We start from the raw sequence: 19,325 nt of genomic DNA, 5'->3' as shown, positions 1-19,325 counted from the left end.
ACACTGCGTGTTGCGGATTTGAGTCTGAGGGCAAAGGCTGAAGGGGCTATAGCTAGGCGCTGATAACCAATCTCCGCATGCGGCGCTCCCCGAATCCCCACATTCTTAGCGCTCCCGCAAGCCGCGCATCCGTGGATCGTACTGTCGCCGCACTGTCTATCGTTGATGATGTCCCATTTTCCTGATGAAGGTTGGTTGCGATCTATCAAAATTTCGAGTTCGCTCATGAAGAAAAAAGTTATCTGCAGCTCAAAACCCAATATTTGGTGCCGACATCACGTGCCGATGGCTGACGAAATGCATGATCCCATTGGGCTAAAAGTTGAGTTACACAGTACACTAGTACAATGTACTAAACATCAACACGATTTTGATTGGATGGCAAGATAACATGTTTGGGCGAAATTTAAATGATAATGCGACTTTCCATCTTGGGACAATCGAATTCAATTCCTCGAATCAAAAAGGAAAGCACAGACCGGGATCAAGGTATGATTCACAAGCCACCCCCTCGCCGGAGCCACTCGCCCCACAGCAAGACATGTCACATCGATAATTTTATTGCCAGCCACTTATGAGGTCCGGACACATCATACTTTGTACATTTAACCGGGTTTGATAGGCCGTTGCGGGGAAGGAAGCGTCCACATATCGCTCAACCAAGAACTTCACGATAACGCCTCGCATCTTTGTCCAAGAGGATGCTAGCTCGCGTCAACTAAAAGCTTTACCCCGGCGATAGAGGGTCCAGGGGCCGAACGGGGGTTGGATCACACGCCTCAACATATACCCGAACCAGTCCTCACACTATTCTATCGGCGATTTTTACTGCGGCTTTCTTCTCTCGGACTATCTCGACATAGCCTACGCTCTCATTGTGGAGAAAATTACCCAGACCATTGAAACGAATCTTCAGCCGGAACCTGCAGAGTCAGGTGAAACGCACTCCCCCGACATGGAGATGGAAAAGGGTGCTGTGGGGGAGGTTGTCGAGCGGGAGATTGGTGTCTCCAGGATCGAAGCAGCCACTGCGGTCTGGGGCAAGCAAGGCAGATGGCTTGTCATCATTGGGTAAGCTTCATATCTGGAAACTATATCGGACCACACTAACATTTATTCGAAGCTTGGCGATGATCATGGTGATCTAGTAAGTGACCATGGAATCTCGGGTATTTTGGAAATCAGCTAACGTCTCGCTCCAGTGAACTCGATAACTCCACCGTCTATATCTACAACAACTACTCCACATCTTCATTCGGCGCCCTGTCGAAGCTGGCGACACTCAGCACCGCCGGCGCAGTGCTCTTCGCTGTCATCAAGCCGCCGATCGCGAAGCTCTCCAATGTAATGGGCCGTGGCGAAACGTACATGATGACCATCAGCTTATACATATTATCCTATATCATCATGGCTTCGGCCAAATCCCTCAACACGTATGCCGCGGGCTACATTCTCTATGTCATGGGACAGTCCGGAACAAATATAATGAACGACATTGTTATCTCAGACATCAGCAACGCCCGCTGGCGCGGTTTTGCAATTGGTATTTCTTTCACGCCCTTCCTCCTGACACCATGGATATCCGCCTACATCGTCGAAAGCGTCGTAGCCGGGATCGGCTGGCGCTGGGGAATCGGCATGTTTGCTATTCTTATGCCCTTCGGCGCGAGCTTCATAATCACCACGCTTTTATACTACCAGATGCGCGCCAAGAAAATGGGTCTCGTGCTTCGCCAACGAATGACAGTCTATGATTTCTGCTCGCAGATTGACTTGGGCGGAGTCATTCTTTTCAGCGGCGGCTTTGCACTGATCCTAGTCCCGCTTACCCTCGCAGCGACAACGACAAGCAGATGGAAGACGCCGTATCTCGATGCATTGATTGCTGTCGGGGCTGCTATGCTGGTAGCCTTTCCATTCTACGAGACTCTCGTATCGCGCTACCCGTTCATGCCACCGTCTTACTTCAAGAATCCAACTATCAGCTTGTGCTTGTTCCTCATCGCGACCGACTCTATTGGCTTCGCATGCACCCACACGTACCTGTACACATGGGCGATAGTTGCGCGGGGATTCTCTGTCCGCGATGCTACATTCTACAACGCGACCAACGGCGTCATGCAGTGTCTTTCGGGCATTTTGGCTGGAGCATGTATGATGTGGACACGGCGCTACAAGTGGCTGATAGTAGTTGGTGCGGTTGTGCGGCTGATCGGGTACGGTGTCATGATCCGGCTGCGAGGCGCATCGAATTCTGTTGATGAACTTTTCATCGTGCAGATAGTACAAGGTATTGGATCGGGTATTATGCAGACCAATTTGCTGGTTCCTGCACAGATATCCGTGTCCCATAGGCAAATGCCGCAGATGACGGCGCTGGTTGTTTGCTTTTCGTTCCTGGGCTCTAGTATTGGGGCTTGTATTGCGGGCGGCATTTACACGAATACCATTGGAGAGGCATTGAAGAACCGGCTCGGTACAGAGGCGACACCTGCACTCGTCAAAGCACTCTCTAATTCCATTGTTGGCGTGGCGCCGGCTTGGGGATCCCCGGAGCGTATCGCTGTCAACTTGGCTGTGAGTTTGCAACACCCCTACCCGAGTATTTGAAGAATGCTAATATGTATCGCAGTTCTCCGATGTGCTGAGATATATGACTTATACTGCGCTGGCAGCCTCTGTGCCGGCGATCATTTTGGTTTGGTTCATGCCCAACCACAAGCTTCCGTTAGTATTTCTCTTATCTGTCGCCATGATTATCACTAACCATCTATCAGTGATCGTAATAACTTGGTCGAGGAATAATTTAATCATAACCGAATTCTGACGCCGGAACTGTCACGGTCTCTTTCTTCTCCAGGACTTGATTTTTTGGCCCTTCGCGTGTTCCAAATGCCTGGCACCTACTAGTTAGACAAATAATGCCACTTCATAAAACTATTTCACTTCATACCTAAGTAGATGTTCACTTGCCAGTAAGGAGCCATATGATTAGACTGCAAATTACTGATGCCCGCTGACTAGGGACAAAATCGAATAAAACTAAGCCGCCCGGATGGTTCCGCTAGAGCAACCAAGTCCCCATGAACTGCAACAGATCCAGATCGACAATTAGGAGGAAGCCATAACATTCGATCTCCTCTAACATATACCCAATGTTCAGATCTCTCATAGAAGATTTCTGGCTCTTCATAGATCAAAGCGCACTCACGGTGACCATGAAACCTCGACGGAATTTCGAAGGTCTCTCCATTGACGATTAAACTTGAACCGGCTCGAGAGAATTTCAGTCGATTGACAAATGACTCTGTGCATAAGGTATCTTGCAGGTCACCCGTCGCGGTATCCCAGAGCCGCACGGACAGGCCATCACAGCCGGAAGCCAAAAGTCTGCCGTTAGGGGAGATGTCCATGATGCGAACGATGCCTGAGTGGCCTTTCATAGTCTGTTGGAGGCTGCCGGTTACGGTGTTCCAGAGTCGCACGGTTGAATCATCAGAGCCGGAGGCCAAAAGTCGACCGTCAGGGGAGAAGCCCACGACGCGAACGACGTCTGAGTGGCCTTTCATAGTCTGTTGGAGGCTACCCGTCGTGGTATCCCAGAGCCGCACGGTTGAATCACCAGAGCCGGAAGCTAGTAATAGGCTGTCAGGCGTGAAAGCCATAGACCAAACTGTGCCTAGGTGACCTTCAAGAATGTGGTGGATGTTGCCTGTTGCGATGTTCCAAAGCTGTATGGTATCATCTTGAGAGCTGGATGCTAATAATTGCCCATTAGGTGAAAAGACCACTGACCAAGCTGGGCTTGAGTGCCCTTTAAGGATCTGTTGTAGCCCGCCTGTTGCTGTATCCCAAAGTTGTATAGTAGAATCTCCAGAGCCCAACGCCAGTAGCTGACCAGTAGGTGAAAACGCTATAGAGGAAGCGAAGGTTGACCAGTCCTTATCAAACTGCTGTACTATCTTGCCGACTGCTATATCCCAGAGCCGTACAGTCTGATCAGCTGAGCAGAATGCTACTAGCTTGCTGTCGGGTGAGAATATTACTGAGTCTGTTAAGCCGTGGTGGCCCCCGAAAGCCTGCTCTAGCTTGGATGTGGCCATATTCCAGATGTTTATAGTACCGTCACCGGAGCTGGATGCTAGGAGTTGGCCATCGGGTGAGAAGGCTACTGAGGTAACTCTGTCTGTGTGTTCCTCAAAGGTCTGTTGAAGACTGCCAGTAGCTATATCCCAGAGTAGAATTATCTGCCCATCAGTACCAGATGCTAATAGCCGACTGTCAGGAGAGAAAGCCACTGAAAAAACTGCTGAGTAGCTCTCAAGAACATGCTCTAGATGCCCTGTGGCTATATCCCAGAGCCTCACTTCTGCATCTTCAGATCCGGAAGCTAGCAGTCGGCCATCAGGTGAGATGGCCACAGAGCTAACTATACCTGAATGGCCATTATAAGTCTGCTGTATGCTACCTGTGGCTATATCCCAGAGCCGTACTATTTTATCGAAAGAGCCGGTTGCTAGTATCTGGTTGTTGGGGAAGAAGGCCACGGATGTAACATCTGAAGAACCTCTAAAACTCTGCTGTAGGTCCCCAGTCGGCATACTCCAGAGCCGTATGTCACGATGACTATATCCGGAAGCAAGTATCTTCCCATTAGGCGAGAATGCTACTGAGTTGACTCGTGAGGATCCATTGAGGGTCTGCTGTAAGCCACCTGTGGCCGTGTCCCAGAGCTTCACTGTCGAATCATGAGATCCAGACGCTAGTAGCTGGCCGTCCGGCGAGAAGGCCACCGAGTTAACCCTGTTTGAGTGACCCTCGAGAGTTTGTATTTCAGCACTCCATCCTTCGTCAACTTCTGGAAACTGGCAAATCCAAGTAGGGAAGTCTGATTTGAATTCTCTGCGGATTATCGATGTTTCGGGGGCAAATATGAGTCCTGCACAATAAAGTTGAAGAGGCGCCTCCTCGGCGATCTGCCGATTCTTAAGAACAAAACGCTTTCCATCGTATAGGAATTCGGATATTCCAGATTTATCATCGTGCTATATAAGTGTATTAGTTCAAGCCTCAAAGAGATATATCAATAGCATATCAGTTGACTTACAGGTATGAGCGATTGGAGCAAATTAAGCATACCCACAACCTCAGATAAAAGATCCAGCAGACTCATCACCTCCACCCAATACAGAAAATAGCCTTTGAGAAATGACAGCACATCCTCTGTCTTAGAGGATACAGCCTGGCTTTGATCGAGATGGTATATCCAGTAGCGACAAGAGTACTGAAGCTCAGGTGGTAGATATTGCTCGAGAAGTTGATAATCGATGTTCTCTCTGAGTATGGAGGGACGTTCCAATCTGCAGATATCTTTCTGCAGATGCCTTTCCATGACTTGAAGACATGATTTAGCAATTTCTTTGTGCCTTTTTGGTTCATGAACCCCAAATTGACTGCTAGATTTGACCAAAAAATCTCGAAATGACAAATGGAGAGTCCTCACTGGAGAATCTCGGTTAGGCGGCACACTTAGTACAGACTGAAATGAATTTAAGCGGTTGCTAATAAGATCCCGCTTAATGCCGAGAAATTCGGATAGTGTGTTAACGGAGAATGGAGTAGCAAGAAGAATAATAGTTCCGATTATTTCGTGAAACTCGTGCAGAATTTGCTGTTGCTCTGACTCATCACTTTCTTGATCGTCCAGCAATCGCGTCATAATTGGCATATATGTTTTTTCCATTCGGGATACATATTTTGCTTGGTCATTGAGAAGTTCGGTTAGGCGAAATTTGGGTTCCCATTTTGAATTTTCGATATAACGGCACACGGTGGCGGCTGAAATAAACAGTGGAACGGACATCGTCACCAATTGTTGGATGGCTTCATCGCCTGGCCAGCCCTGAAAAATATCTCTGTCCTGTCTAATTTTCGCAAATCGGTCCTGTAGAAACAAATGGATATCGTGCTCGGTCACTTCTTCGGGTATCTCATGGAGAGCTAGGTCCCGGTATTTATCCTCTGTAATCTCTGAGAACCCAAGGCTAATCGGGAGCTCAGGTCTGCTGGTCAAGAAAACTCGGAGGCGAATCGAATCCACCTTCTGTAAACGGGGTAGAAACTGGATAATATTTCTCACATCTTGATAATGGTCACACTCATCTAAGGCATCGACAACCATAACCACAGTTCGAACGGGTTGTTGACCGACCTGGTCAATATTGAGCAGCGGCCATAGGAGTAATTTCTCGAACTGCTCCCTGAGCGATTTCGAAGCAATGTCGGGGTCATCCTTGAGTTCATTGTGAACAGCAGATCTTAGGCTAGGAATTATGAGCATGAGTTGCCTTGCCAGTGTCGGGAAAAACTTCTTCGCGTTCCCTCTGTCACCGCCACCCCTCTTGAAGAAGAAGCTGGCACCTAGACAATTTTTGTCTTTGAGTGAACTTGCCACAGTTCGAGATATTGTGGATTTGCCGGTGCCGGCCATTCCCCTCAACCAGAAAATGCTTTTTTCAGTTGGTGATATGGCCCAATCCATGATCTGTTGGAGAAGCACGGTCCTAGTGCCTTGGAGACACTGGAATTCATCTCGATCGGAATATGATTCAAACCCTGCCTCCATCACATATTCTATCTTCCCAATATCAAGATCTTGAAACTTATCGACCATCAGAGAACTGGTTAATCTTTTAGCCTAGGGCATATGATTATGACAACGAGCCTGCTGGGAAACTCACGTCTGATCTACCTGCAAGGACAGGAGGAACGAAGATTTGTATCTCTCAAGTTTTTGAACGATGCCTTCCACTTCTGCGCGCTTCAGTGGCCACTTTAAGGCCCGTAATCCCACTTTCCTCATTAGCTTCTTTCCCTTTCCTGGATCAAGCTTCACTTCCAAAGCTCGAAGGTCGGCCTGGCACTCAGTCATATTGCTGACTACTTGCGAGGAGGTAGATAGAACCGTTCCATTGTTGCTTTGGAGCAACTTTTGCAGGTCTTGTAGTGTTCCTTCTAGGCCTGTAATCGCCTGTTGAAGTGCGAAGATCTCGTTTCGTGCATCTTTCACTTCTTGGATGTAGCCCCCACAAAATTTCGCGATGCTTCCCGTGAGTTGGATGACTGCAATAACGCTCGATGCGGAGGATATCGCATCCATTTGGACGAGGAGTCACCAAAGCAAAGTTGCGTTTCACGTGGGTATATATGCTGGCGAGTCGACTTGAAAATAGGAATTCCAGATCGAGGTTATGGAGTTGGGCTTCGTCGCGAAAAAAAAGGGGTAAGATTTGTACCGCCGCGCTAGTCGTGGGGCTATGCCCAGGATGCAGAGTGCATTTAACTAGGCGCCAAATATGACTAAGCCCACGTTCAACAACTAAAATATGCAGATTACACGTCAGATAATAAAGCGAGGACTTGTTACCAAGGCGAAGTCCTGTATTTGATTCTATCTTACCCATGAGAGCACAGACAGAGCGGCTAAACCGCTAGCCGGCCAAAACAGTCTAAGTCAGAGAAGGACACCAGCAGAGGAATGATAATTAATTCTCTTGAGGAAATAATAAAGAAAGAGAGAGACGAAGCCTGCTGATGAATACAAGGGAAAGTTCAAATTCCTCCATTCCGTTCCTAGCCTATGTCCATTTGAGTGAGTCTTTAGTTCCTGCAGTCGATCAGCACGCCGCGATCTGCGCACCAAAGATGCTCGAGAATCATATCCTTGCTTTCAGTAATCACTACCACCGGGCCCACTCGGCGTACAAGTGCTCTGAATGGAACGCAAAAGAGTCCATTGAGACCGTCGTTTCAATGGTGAAACTCTTTGCTGATACCATGTTTAATGGTAAATCAATCCTGGAAAACTATTGGATGCTTAGACTGGAGACTTTGCATAGGCTTTTCCTTTTCCTGATTCTGTGTCCGAATCCTCTGCATCAGTGATTCAGTCATCGACGAGAGGAAGATATTCCTCCATGTGGATGGTTGAATGCACCAGCAATGTTAATCTTCCGTTGCTTGAGACGAGCATTTGGTCATTCAAAGCGATGTTCGAAGTAGCTGGCAAATGCTGCTTCGGAGATGGATTCGTGTAACACCAGTGTAGTGACTGTAACCAGCTCTGTCGCCGGATCGACGACTTTGATTGAGTCTCGATCCGCAATGATGTTACGGGCGTCTTCTTCGGAGGGTGGAACAAGATAAAGACCGTTAGTTGGTTCCGTAATCTCTCCCTACATGATCTCGAGAAGATGATTGCCGAGAGGTTCGACAATAGTTCGCAATTCCTCGATCCACTCGCGCCAGTTCTTTGTTCTCTCCAGCTTTGGTGTAACCTCACGAGACTTAACAGCATTGTTGGTCTGATACAGCCACGACATGTTGGAGATGTATTGGGCCAGTAAGTAGGTGTTTGAGCGTGCTATGTGAACGCTGAGTAACCCGAATAAGGTTGCGGGAGGTGGATTGATGTGGATATCCGAGTTGTGATTGGCTGACGTATGGAGATGCGGCAGCGGGACTTGAGAAAGCCTAGCGAATGAGCTGCATAGAAGGGTGTTGAACAGGATGAATCGAACTGATTTAAAGCTTTTGAAGTTAACAGAATCAGCGGAAACAAGCAGGTATGAAGAACCGCTTAAAAAAAGGTGTTCCGAGTTGTTATGATGAACACTCCAAAACGCGTCGAGTTTGACAAAGTGCGTCGAATCTACAGCGATGGTATTGGAGGATACCAAGGGGATCGGAACAAACGGTAAGCTTATTCAGAACGAGAGAGGAAGGGCTCATAACCTATGAAAAAAGGAGATATGAACAAGCGGACGCGATCAAAGGCGTATGATTGGCTATAAGAGCAAGGAAGGGAAAGCAGGCCAAGTGAGAAGAATATGTGGAATAATCCATGGTCACGTGACCCTACGAACAGTCCCCACAGCAAATCGATTAGTTTCCTTTATTTGAGTGCTGGTGATTCCCTTTGGAGACCATATTTGACATGGCACAAATGGGCATCGAATGAAAAGTCGCTGTCGATCAAGTGTGACATACATGTTGTATTGAAATCCTAGAAGTTTCATGACAACACGGTTTCAGAACCTATTTAGTCGATGAAAGGCCGCTTGAGCACCTGGCGGCCTGTGCAGCTATATCCCCATGCAATTTCCATTTTCTCTCTCTGCTTGTTGTCTATTTTCTTCTCGCTTTTTTTTTTCTTGCATCAGTGATCTCTTTCAGTGAACTATTTCCTCTAAATCTCCTTGTCCGGTCACATGAACCGTATGAAAAACGCACACACTGATTAGGAGGCGGCTATGGCGCCAGAAACCAATCTGAGATAAGAACATAAAATACCTCTTCATTCTATATGTATTTACTATATACATAATGGGAAGAGGGTGAGACGTTGAGATAGACTCCAGCCACAAAGTCAAAATTCATCCTCAATAGGGGGGAGATTAAATAACTATTATTCATGATATTTTCCAAAATTCTCGCTGGGATCAGCGATTGTATGCGGCGCCTGCGGTCACCAAACCACTAGGCTTTCTGGACCACAAGAAGAACACCCTGTGGCGATTTAGTAGCTGGAAAACCTCCGCACCCAGTGCTGCATGTTGTGCGGGCGGAATCCCCAGCGGAAAGTAGCTTCTTCCAGCGGGTGAATTCCTCCTGCTTCTCTCATCGAGGTCTTCTCTCGTTGGCCCTGTTTTCATAAGGCTTGTTGCTTTTTATTTGTTTCTCTCAAAGGTTTGTGTTTGATTCTATGGTAACTGCGAGATGAATCATTAGTGACAGAAGAAACGCCTGACAGCGCTGTGGACCTTGATATACGCGGGATTCCCAGTGGATTCAGCCGCTTCACCATAGCTTCACTACAGCACCTGGAGAGCCATACTTGGTGAAAATCAAGATGAACTGAATTCCGGAGGGTTGATAAAAGTTCATGATGATGGATGATGGAAAAGCGAAGCAAAGAGAACAGAAAAAAAGAGAAAAGACTGAGCCTCTATAAAATATCAAACACTCCCCTGCCCGCTTGGGAATGGATGCCAGAAGTATATCGATAAGAAATTTGCTTTCTAGAAGTATTGACAAAAACTTCACTTCTAAGTGAGATTGTTTTTTGTAAATCTCTGGGCGATCTGGATATTGATGGTGAGAAACAAATTTGTGGTATCAACAATCTCCCGGCATGTGGACTACGTATCTCCGGGTACACCGGCCCGCAAAAACTCCCACTCAACCACCTGATCAAAAATCACAGCATGGTCACGCCGCATATAGTGGATAACCTTAGTGTGCATAGAAAAATTACTCCGGCCCAAATTTCCAAATCATGCGATTTCGCACACGGCGACAACGCGATATTCCGCGCTAAGAATCCTGCGAGAAAAAGCGCGAGTCCTGATTGGCCGGTCAAGTCCGGGGTAACGACTGCGGGGTAGACTGCGGTCATGGAGTCATGCAACTACTAGTACTAGTCCCTGAATATCCTGATCTGCTTGCCACCTGGCACTTATTTAAATTCTCTTTCTCCTGCTGTAATTTTCTCCAGACACAAAAATTTCTGAGCACATTCGCTACGATGCCGGACCAAATATTCCAGCCGATCGACGTTGCCGCGTTGGAAAAGTATGTGTGCCAAAATATGCCGCACATCCGCGGCCCGATTTGGGTAACTCAGGTATGCACAATGCTCATGATGCTGAATTTACTGTACTATTTTGGAAAAAGGGAGAATTTGGCTGATTTTGCGAATAGTTGGGATTTGATCAGTCTAGTCCCACGTACTTTGTTAAAGATCGCGTCGGAAATAAACTCGTCATGCGCAAATACCCGCGCACTGCATCCGGGTCAAAGGATACGCAGAGATGCGAGCGAGAATATCGCGTTCTTTGTGCCTTGGACTCGATTGAGATCCCTGTGCCTCAACCTCATATTCTGTGTGAAGATCCACGTGTCCTTGGAACGCCATTCCTCGTCATGGAATCGTTGGATGGTCGGATCTTTGAAGATCCGACTTTGCCGGGTGTTTCACCCCAAGAGAGGCATCTTATGTGAGTTCAATAAAGCCACACAATCTTTTTTTTTTTTCAATGTACATACGACTGACTTATATCAGGTGGCGTGAAATAATAACAGCACTAGCGAAAATCCACGCCGTCGACATCGACGCCATGGACCTGAGCGATTTAGGACCCCGAGATAGCTTCTACAGCCGTCAGACTCAAATCCTGAAAGATACCGAGCACTTCCAACGCTCAGTCGTGGACACTAACACAAAGAACCCGGTCGGCAAAGTTCCCGGGATAGAGGAAATGCTCCACTTCCTTTCGGACAGGGATTACCAGCCGCGAGACCGCGCATGCCTTATCCACGGCGACTTTAAAATCAGCAACATAGTCTTCCACGAGACAGAGCCCAGAATTATCGGAATCCTCAAGTAAGTACCATGGCTCTATGAGTTTCCTCAACAGTTTCTCTGTCCATATATTATATACTGATATTTATCTAGCTGGAAAAACGCCACAATCGGCCATCCACTGTCTGATATTGCGAACCTTTTACAGCCGTGGACAATTGTCCAGATGTCTTCCAGTGCAGCTGATCAGCTGTCCCTTCCATTGCGTTCTGCAGCTAGTACTGTGGGTCTGCCGTCGATCTCTGAGTGTCTTGGCTGGTATGACAGCATGGTGGGGTGGAACCCGCAGAAAGAGATGATGTGGGCAGATGCCTTTGCGCTGTTTCGGATGAGCGTGGCGCGACAAGGTATCAATGCATGCTCTGCTGCTCGGAAAGACAATGGTGGTGAGCGGGCTGGCCAGGGCACATCTCTGTGTTCTGCTTTGACACTACGACTCATAAGCAAGATGAGAGATACGAAGGTCCATTCTCGTGCGCGACTATGAATGTTTGTTGTATATTGAATGAAATCTTTGAAATGAATATCATCCTTCTAATTCAACTATCGGCGATGGGGGACATTCGAGTAAACGCCAATATTCATTTAAGTACAGGTCGAGAAGTCCCATTCGCCATTAAAGATTCCGGTGGTTGAAAATTGATTCAATACATGCGGTGCCTAACTATTCCTCTCTCACCATCTGTCCTTGTTGCGAGCAAAGAAATCAGTCAACCCAACAGGCTTCTGTGATAACAAACTCAAACTCGAAGTCAATTCAGCACCAGCATAATACCCCGGACCCTCAAGCAACATCAAATTCTCATAGACCTCCTCCCTCATTCCCGGAGAAAGACCAAAGAGAAAAGATTTAAAGACTTCCCCAGGAACAGTCACGACAGTCAATTTCTTCCCTGTCGCAGCCTCGAAGTGCTCCGGAATATCTTCAAACTTATAGTAATCACTAGAAGCATAGATCGTGTTCGTACCCGACTCAGGCTTATTCAAAAGGGCTGCACGAACAAAGTTTCCTAAAACTTGTCAGCTCACGAACAGAGATACCCCGTTCATAATTGCCGGACTTACCCATATCAGCCACAATATCAACAAAAGGCGCAGGCGCATCTGTCTTCGTAGGCGTCGCCAGAATACAAGAGCCATCTCCTTGCGCCTGAATCAAATTGAACAGCTCCGTCATGAAGATACCAGGCATAACAAACGAAGCCGTCAAGCCAATCTCTCGAATATACCGCTCGATCTCCGCCTTTCCATCGAAATGCGTGATATTCACAAACCGGCCCTTCGATTCCTTGGACGCATCGATGAGCGAAGAGAAGATCAGGTGCTTAATCCCCTCGGCCTTGCACGCATCCGCGACGGTCTTGCCCTGCGCAATCTCAGGCCCGGCGGCCTGGTATTCCCAGAAGTTGGTGACGAGGAAGACCGTGTCGGAGCCGCTGACTACTCTCTTCATGTCCTCAGGAGAAGCCATGTCACCCTGCACCACTTCGATGTCCTGGGCAGCTAGGGCCTTGGATGATTCCTTGTTCGCATCGCGGGTTACGGCTCTGATGCGGAATTCTTTGGATAGGACTTTATCTTCGAGAATGGTGCGGATGACGGAGCCGCCCTGGTTCCCGGTTGCACCGAAGATTGTAATCAGTTTTGACATGGCAGAGATGGAAAAGGTAGGAGCTTGAGAATGAAGTTTAGTGATTGTGATGGTTTCAATACTGAAGGGCCTGGTTTTTTATATAAAGGGCTTGAGAATCCTGGTATTAGTATACTGTGCACGGTCCTCTCCAGCTCCACGGTAGTTGCCGAATCCCCGGAGTCCCGGACGCGGCTCGATGCGGCCGACTGAACTGCCGAACTGCCGGGTTTTCCATGCATGTTATTGGTTCTGGGCAACGCATCAAGCCAAGATATGAATTGCAGGCCATTTGTGACTCACTGAAATCCCGACTCATGACTGTAACAGGCAATTGGCGCGTATTGGCAGTATAATATCCAGCCAAAAGATTCTGAAGGAACAAAAGATGCTACGGCCCGGCGCAATTATTAAGCCGGCGGGCAAACTGGTTACAGAAAGGAGCTTGGACACAATTGCCAGCAGTAAGTAGTGGATGTTTACACGCATTAATCTTTTTGAGTTCGAAGCTTTTCTTTTCACAATATTGCACTATCATCTATCAAATCTTGAAATTGGTTCCTCGGAAGGTAACATCTGGAAGACCTGTCACTGGTTGTCGCAACAGACATGTCATCCGGATGGTCAGCGCCACGCGCCAGTGACAAGTGCTCATCCGAATCCTCAGGTTTCCGTCTGTACCTCAGGCTCTCTTCCGTATCTCGTTCTCAACCAGTAATGCGGTGGCCGATCGGCGGCAGGTTTCAACGAACTGTGTCATAGTAATATTCTCATCATAAAAATGATTCATCACCAGGGATTTAAGACGGTTTGACAGCTTCCTGAAGAGGTGGTGCTTCAAGTAGCTCTCTTGGCTTTCTGCTTCCACTGCCAGGCATGCAAACTTAATATAGAAATCGTGGAACTGCTCGTCCTTTTTCATGATCAATGCTTCGAACTCTTGCCCTGCAATGGCCCGGCGATGTGTGTTATGGAAGAAAGATTGCAAGTAGTGTATCATCTCTTCGGCATTAATGAATGGGTTCTTTGCCCCACACTTTGCCCGGGGGGTGAGCAGGGCCTCAGCCGGTCCTTCACATCTGGAATGGATGTACGCCATCTTATGGCACTCAGTCGGATAGTGGTCTTTGTTGAGCATAAACTTGTTCATCAATTTCAACATCCATCCTTCGAACGTAGGAGATTTGCCGTCGGTTAGTATGGGTACGTCTGGTAATTTAGAGGAACGCTGAGGTCTGTCCGCATCCATCTTTTGCACTCTGATAGCTTCTCTGAGACTTTTCTGGGCTCGTGCAAGCCCGAGTTCCAAATTCCGCAGCCGTTGATAGGCGTTGTGGGGGTTCTCGATGACCCACATCGCATAATCTGTGGCGGTTCCAAAGTCTCCTGCGTTCGTAGACTCTGTCTCCGGGGTGCCATCAAAAGGGGTGTCTGACCTTGAAGCGGTAGGTCCTGCTTCATTAGAAGGGGGCAGTCGGACAGAAACTGTAGGGCGTGCAAGCCGCGGCTGTCGGGAGTCTCCAGGCCCGGCCTGGCTCGGTGCCGATGACATATCGCACGTTCGGTTCGGTTCGGTTCGTTCAAGTTCGAGTGGAATCTGTGTCGTAAACAGAGCCTTAGATCTTGTGATCAATTGTTGTACGGTTCGAGACAAAGGAAGAATTGTTGTTTGGGTGCTTCCTCACATACACCAAGACCGAAGCCTAGTGGCGGTGAGTAAGCGAAGATTGGTCTGTGTATTGATGTAACACGGCAAGCAGGGGAACAAATCAATTGTACTCAGGTCCAGAAAACACGATAAAAACACAGACAGGGGAGGAAAGAAAAGAAAGAAAGAGCAACAAGAAAGAAACAAACTTACTAAATGACCACTGGTGGACTGGTGGAGCCACTGGTAGGACACGGGTGGAGCCTCTCCTGCATGGGTGCCTGGAGATTACTGCATGGGTGCCTGATGACTTATGGATGAGAGCCTGAGGAATGAACGCAAACCTGAGGTTCCACATGCAGGTAAGCACTTGTCACATAACGTGTGGCAGTCAGAGTCCACGCATTGTTGCCCAGGAGCGGTGGCGGGAGTAAGCACTTCAGTGCATTTGGTGTCAAAATGAACCTAATAAATCGTGGATAATTATCAAAATTGCCAAACAGAAGCCATATAACTATTTTTTATGTGAGCTTGAGAAGAAATATTTACAAACAGATCAACATGAAATATACCTTGTGATGGGAACCTTAGAGATCCAGTTATTGATGTTAGTCTTTACTATCCGTAGAGTGCTATAGAATACGAGCTTATGTTTACTATTTCGTGTTTAGAGACGCCACATCCGCTTTGATCTTCATAGTGAGACAGTTCGCTAATATGTGGGCTAATATGTGGCGTAAGATGAAGTTATGGCTGTGCGATGCTCCTATTTACCCCGCTATTTGAATGGCATTAAGTAGCAGTGTAAAAAGCCGCCAGGGTCCACGGGTATCTTAACGATCAAAGTATTGTTTCGTGCGCCAAAGCAGTCAGCTGGTCGAAATCGGGATTTTAAATTAGATGATCGACACTATGCCTGTTTAGTCGGCTCTGCAGATCATAGTTTCTCCGATAGCCCGTATTACGTACTTTAAATAAATTAACAGATAAACCTTGACAGGTGTGAGAAGTCCCTGGAAAGAAAATCATTTTGTTGAAGTCTGGACCCACTTTTATAACAACAACTTTCCAACTCCGAGGCAAGGAGGCTGGCTGGAATGAGCCAAGTTGGGATCGCCTAATAACACCCTGTTAAATTCTGTAATAGAAGATTTCGAATCAGGCGGGAAATGGGGCGCTGCGTAAAAGGCAATTGTGGACGCTGGTTCAGCTCTCGGCTGGGTTGCCCTGGCATGAACTTAGGGGTCTTCAAACATGATGCATGTAAGCCAATAATAATTGATTTCTCATCGCCAAGCTCGTGTTCGGTATTTTTTCAGCTGCTTATACGGTTCCTCCAAAACGTGTCAGCAAAATCCACCTATAGTATCGTCGGCTCAAGTATGGATATAGAGTATACACCGCGGAGTTTAGGCTCACATTCCAAAGTTACCGTAATTTGACAGCGCATTGCCAAACAACGCGAGGATATGTGGACAAAATATGAAGAAATATAAGAACTCTATGATCCGATTCCAAAAGCCAACCTGTAAAGCGGTTGAAATTGTATATCTGCGACCGCAATGGTTTCTCCTACTCCCCTCATCTTTACGATCGTCTACGCGCTGTTGATAAACCTCGTCGAAGCAACCACCCACGCCCCAACAAAACCTTCCAGATCAACATTCACCTACGACGAGCTATGGGACCTTGAGAACACCTTCTGGAAGGCTTTCCTCTACCCCGCCAACAAAGTCCAGATAGAGGGAAATGCATCCACCATCTTCGCATCCGATGTAAGCGCTTACCCAGCCAACCCTTCCTTCCGTCCTTCTTCCCCTCCTGTCCAAATCAACGCTAATCGTATACCAAACCTTCCAGGTCCAAGGCCGCGTCGACATAACCCGCACCTTCGACGGCGACGAGCTAAACCGCGAATACATCTTCGGCCTCTTCGCCGACCCCACAGCCGTAAGCCTCGTCGGCATCCCAGTATCCTACAGCATAACGCAATTCGCCGCAAACGACAACACCGCCTCCGCCACAACCGTCGTAACCTTCAACGCAACAACCTTCGGCGTCCAAATCCCCGTAACAATCGACACCTGGATCGCCTTCGACGAAGACGGCAAAATCACCCAGTACGACGCCACATTCCGCTGGTTCGCCTACCTACTCGATTACCTGCTCGGCGCGACGGCGACAAAATACAACACCACGGCCGCGGGCGCCGAGGCAATCGTCACCGAGATCCTTGCGCAGGATATCTGCAAGACGCACGATACGTACTGCACGGGCGCGAACCAGCAATACCCCGTCGGCAATGTTAGCTGCTATGAGTTTTTGACGACGAAGATCCGCTTTGGGGCCAGCTATGAGCTGGGCCGCAATACGCTTTTGTGTCGCGAGGTTCATGATCATATGGTGCAGTATCGGCCTGATGTGCATTGCATGCATATTGGGCCGACGGGAGGCGGTTATTGTGTTGATGATATGACGTATACGGAGACTGTTTTGCAGCAGTATTTTAATGCTTCGTGGATTCCGTTTGGATATGGTCGGAAACAGGATGTGTGGTTGGCGAGTTAAGGCTGGACTTTTGAGTAATTCTAATTTCTGGATGATCCTCCCGACCCCGAGTCCCGATTTCCATGCGGGTGTGGGGCCGATGTGGCTATCCGGTTTTGCTGCAGATAAGAGCAAGGCCACATGCAGCGCAGCAGGATTATGGTTCCGTGACGGCATATACAAACGTTAAACTAAAGTATCTCATTTATTTATTTGCCTGACTTGAATTTTTCAAATGCTGATCATTGACTCATCTATCTATTGTTCATCATTCATCATTCAAGTAAATACATGTGCGCAAACATACCAACCTGGGTCGGTTGACAACAGGCTCCCAGCACCTGCCATCCTATATTGTAGCTGGCCCGATGTGATATCGGCATTGGCGCATCACAGACGTAAAAATTCCGACCACGACTCCCAACCAAAATTTGCTCCTTGAAAAAATATGCCGGAGATAGCTTATCTCCTATAATACCCGTGGTCCTGGTCATGGTTATGCCCATGGTGCCGATGATGTCCACTCGACTCGCGCGGACTCTTATTGCGATGCGAATCCCGCGCTCTCTCGAGTTCATTGGCAGCAACGGCTCCAAGCGCACCAGCGCCCACGGTTCGAGCAATATGGCCGAACCCAGAGCTCACGTCCTCGCCTCCCTTTTTCCGGTGATGGTGGATGGCCTCGGCGACGGCCGCGGCTACTACCGCTCCCTCGGCCAGATGGAGATCATGGTGGGGATCGCGTTCCCTGCTGCTTTTCTTGTGGTGTGTGCTTTTGTGGTCGCCGTGGCTGTGTGAGCTGCGGCTGCGGTGGTCGCTGTGACTGTGGCCGTGGCTGTGACGGTCGCTGAGTGCGAGCGAGTCTCTTGAATCTCTGGGATCTCTTAAGTATCGTGTCTCTCTTGGGTCTCGTGAGTCGTGGTAGTAGTCCCGTTCATCGGGATAGTAGTAATCCCTGTTGGAGCCCGAATGCATGGTGGCGAATGGGTTTTGGAGGTTGATATTGAGTGAGTTGTGGATGGCAGTAGATGGATTGAGTTGGATTTGGAAAGGTTTGTGTTGTAAGTCAAGCTGTAAATATATGAGGGTAAACAAACGGATAAATACCCCGCGAAAAACAGATATTTATGTAGATTTTGCAGGCCGGGGAGGCTGATTCCTTTGGTTTCGATGATATCATTCCCCACCGACTAAGGGACTAGTGAAGTACTAAGTGGAGCCTTGTTCAGGTGCCCCGTTCGACAAGATCATGCGGAGGGGAGCCTCAGCCTCGAAATGACTTCATAGCTGGCATTCAATGTCTGGACGCCAAGACAACTTCCCGTGTGCAACATTTTTTTGTTCGAATGTTGTTGGATAGTCTTTGTATCGAGTTTCAAACAGGTAACCGGTTGATGCCAACACTGCTAATTTGGGAAGTGATCGTCCACAAACACATGCAGTGGCGAGTAAATTTTCACAGGGCACCGTGAACTGACTTTTGGTAAGAAGTCAATACTTAATTGATATTTGATTTATTCATTCGGCCCGCATATATTTCAAAATTTAAAGAGCAGCCGTTAAGACTCTCGAAGTAGACTGCAAGACCATAAGGGGAGAACATAAGGCCCAAACAAGACAGGCGGGCAGTGACAAGTGCTCAAGTGCTGATTAGATAGGCCTAGACAAACGTTGAAAGTACTAGTAGTATATAACACATCGTCACCAACCTTCGAAATATTTGAAAGATATCACGACTACATAACAGACTACAACAGCTACTATATATATTCTTTCTGCGAAAACAAGGGGAAGCTTGAGGGCTGCTCATTCTAATGTCTTACCATTTGATGGGCTTTCGCCTATTTGAATATGTACCCCATCCACCACTGTTCCTATCCTGAAAGTTCTCAGTACTTGCAGTCTTCCAAATCCACTAACACAGCTAGGTACTGCTGTGGGGCGCTTCAAATAAAACATTGAATGCAGCAGGTAATTTAATACCAGCTTTTTTGGATGCCGAGATCTTGATTGATTCCGAATATCTGATATAAAGACTAATGTTTGCTAGGAAAAGAACTTATGTGAAGATATACTAT

At 47.7% G+C, this 19,325-nt stretch overlaps 8 protein-coding genes across 8 annotated transcripts; 3 read left to right on the top strand and 5 right to left on the bottom strand.

Moving 5' to 3' along the window:
* Positions 1–955: 955 nt before the first annotated feature.
* Positions 956–2,805, top strand: N7466_003286 (uncharacterized protein; the record flags this gene model as incomplete). Its single annotated transcript, XM_057162683.1, has 5 exons — positions 956–1,071; positions 1,124–1,147; positions 1,203–2,577; positions 2,633–2,727; positions 2,778–2,805. The coding sequence occupies 5 exons, from the start codon at positions 956–958 to the stop codon at positions 2,803–2,805; spliced, it is 1,638 nt and encodes a 545-aa protein (XP_057023798.1).
* A 259-nt stretch (positions 2,806–3,064) lies between these two features.
* N7466_003285 (WD40-repeat-containing domain protein) lies at positions 3,065–7,159 on the bottom strand (the record flags this gene model as incomplete). The annotated part of the gene is made up of 5 exons (XM_057162682.1): positions 3,065–3,141; positions 3,212–5,045; positions 5,108–5,394; positions 5,530–6,680; positions 6,741–7,159. The coding sequence occupies 5 exons, from the start codon at positions 7,157–7,159 to the stop codon at positions 3,065–3,067; spliced, it is 3,768 nt and encodes a 1,255-aa protein (XP_057023797.1).
* Positions 7,160–8,036: 877 nt separating this feature from the next.
* On the bottom strand, positions 8,037–8,381 carry N7466_003284 (uncharacterized protein; the record flags this gene model as incomplete). The annotated part of the gene is made up of 2 exons (XM_057162681.1): positions 8,037–8,234; positions 8,274–8,381. The coding sequence occupies 2 exons, from the start codon at positions 8,379–8,381 to the stop codon at positions 8,037–8,039; spliced, it is 306 nt and encodes a 101-aa protein (XP_057023796.1).
* Positions 8,382–10,585: 2,204 nt separating this feature from the next.
* N7466_003283 (phosphotransferase family protein) lies at positions 10,586–11,807 on the top strand (the record flags this gene model as incomplete). Its single annotated transcript, XM_057162680.1, has 4 exons — positions 10,586–10,684; positions 10,762–11,057; positions 11,123–11,443; positions 11,516–11,807. Coding segments are annotated over 4 exons (1,008 nt in total), but the record flags the coding sequence as incomplete, so codon positions are not given.
* Positions 11,808–12,097: 290 nt separating this feature from the next.
* Positions 12,098–13,073, bottom strand: N7466_003282 (NmrA/HSCARG family protein; the record flags this gene model as incomplete). The annotated part of the gene is made up of 2 exons (XM_057162679.1): positions 12,098–12,432; positions 12,488–13,073. 2 exons carry the CDS (start codon positions 13,071–13,073, stop codon positions 12,098–12,100), a joined length of 921 nt encoding a protein of 306 aa, XP_057023794.1.
* A 661-nt stretch (positions 13,074–13,734) lies between these two features.
* On the bottom strand, positions 13,735–14,604 carry N7466_003281 (uncharacterized protein; the record flags this gene model as incomplete). Its single annotated transcript, XM_057162678.1, has 1 exon — positions 13,735–14,604. The coding sequence occupies one exon, from the start codon at positions 14,602–14,604 to the stop codon at positions 13,735–13,737; it is 870 nt and encodes a 289-aa protein (XP_057023793.1).
* Positions 14,605–16,262: 1,658 nt separating this feature from the next.
* N7466_003280 (uncharacterized protein) lies at positions 16,263–17,268 on the top strand (the record flags this gene model as incomplete). The annotated part of the gene is made up of 2 exons (XM_057162677.1): positions 16,263–16,475; positions 16,561–17,268. 2 exons carry the CDS (start codon positions 16,263–16,265, stop codon positions 17,266–17,268), a joined length of 921 nt encoding a protein of 306 aa, XP_057023792.1.
* Positions 17,269–17,709: 441 nt separating this feature from the next.
* On the bottom strand, positions 17,710–18,222 carry N7466_003279 (uncharacterized protein; the record flags this gene model as incomplete). The annotated part of the gene is made up of 1 exon (XM_057162676.1): positions 17,710–18,222. The coding sequence occupies one exon, from the start codon at positions 18,220–18,222 to the stop codon at positions 17,710–17,712; it is 513 nt and encodes a 170-aa protein (XP_057023791.1).
* Between the last annotated feature and the right edge of the window lie 1,103 nt (positions 18,223–19,325).

Source organism: Penicillium verhagenii (assembly GCF_028828195.1).
Source record: "Penicillium verhagenii strain IBT 33310 chromosome Unknown utg000004l_segment0_segment0, whole genome shotgun sequence".
Classification (NCBI taxonomy): Eukaryota; Fungi; Ascomycota; class Eurotiomycetes; order Eurotiales; family Aspergillaceae; genus Penicillium; species Penicillium verhagenii.
This window is presented reverse-complemented; position numbering and strand designations above follow the sequence as displayed.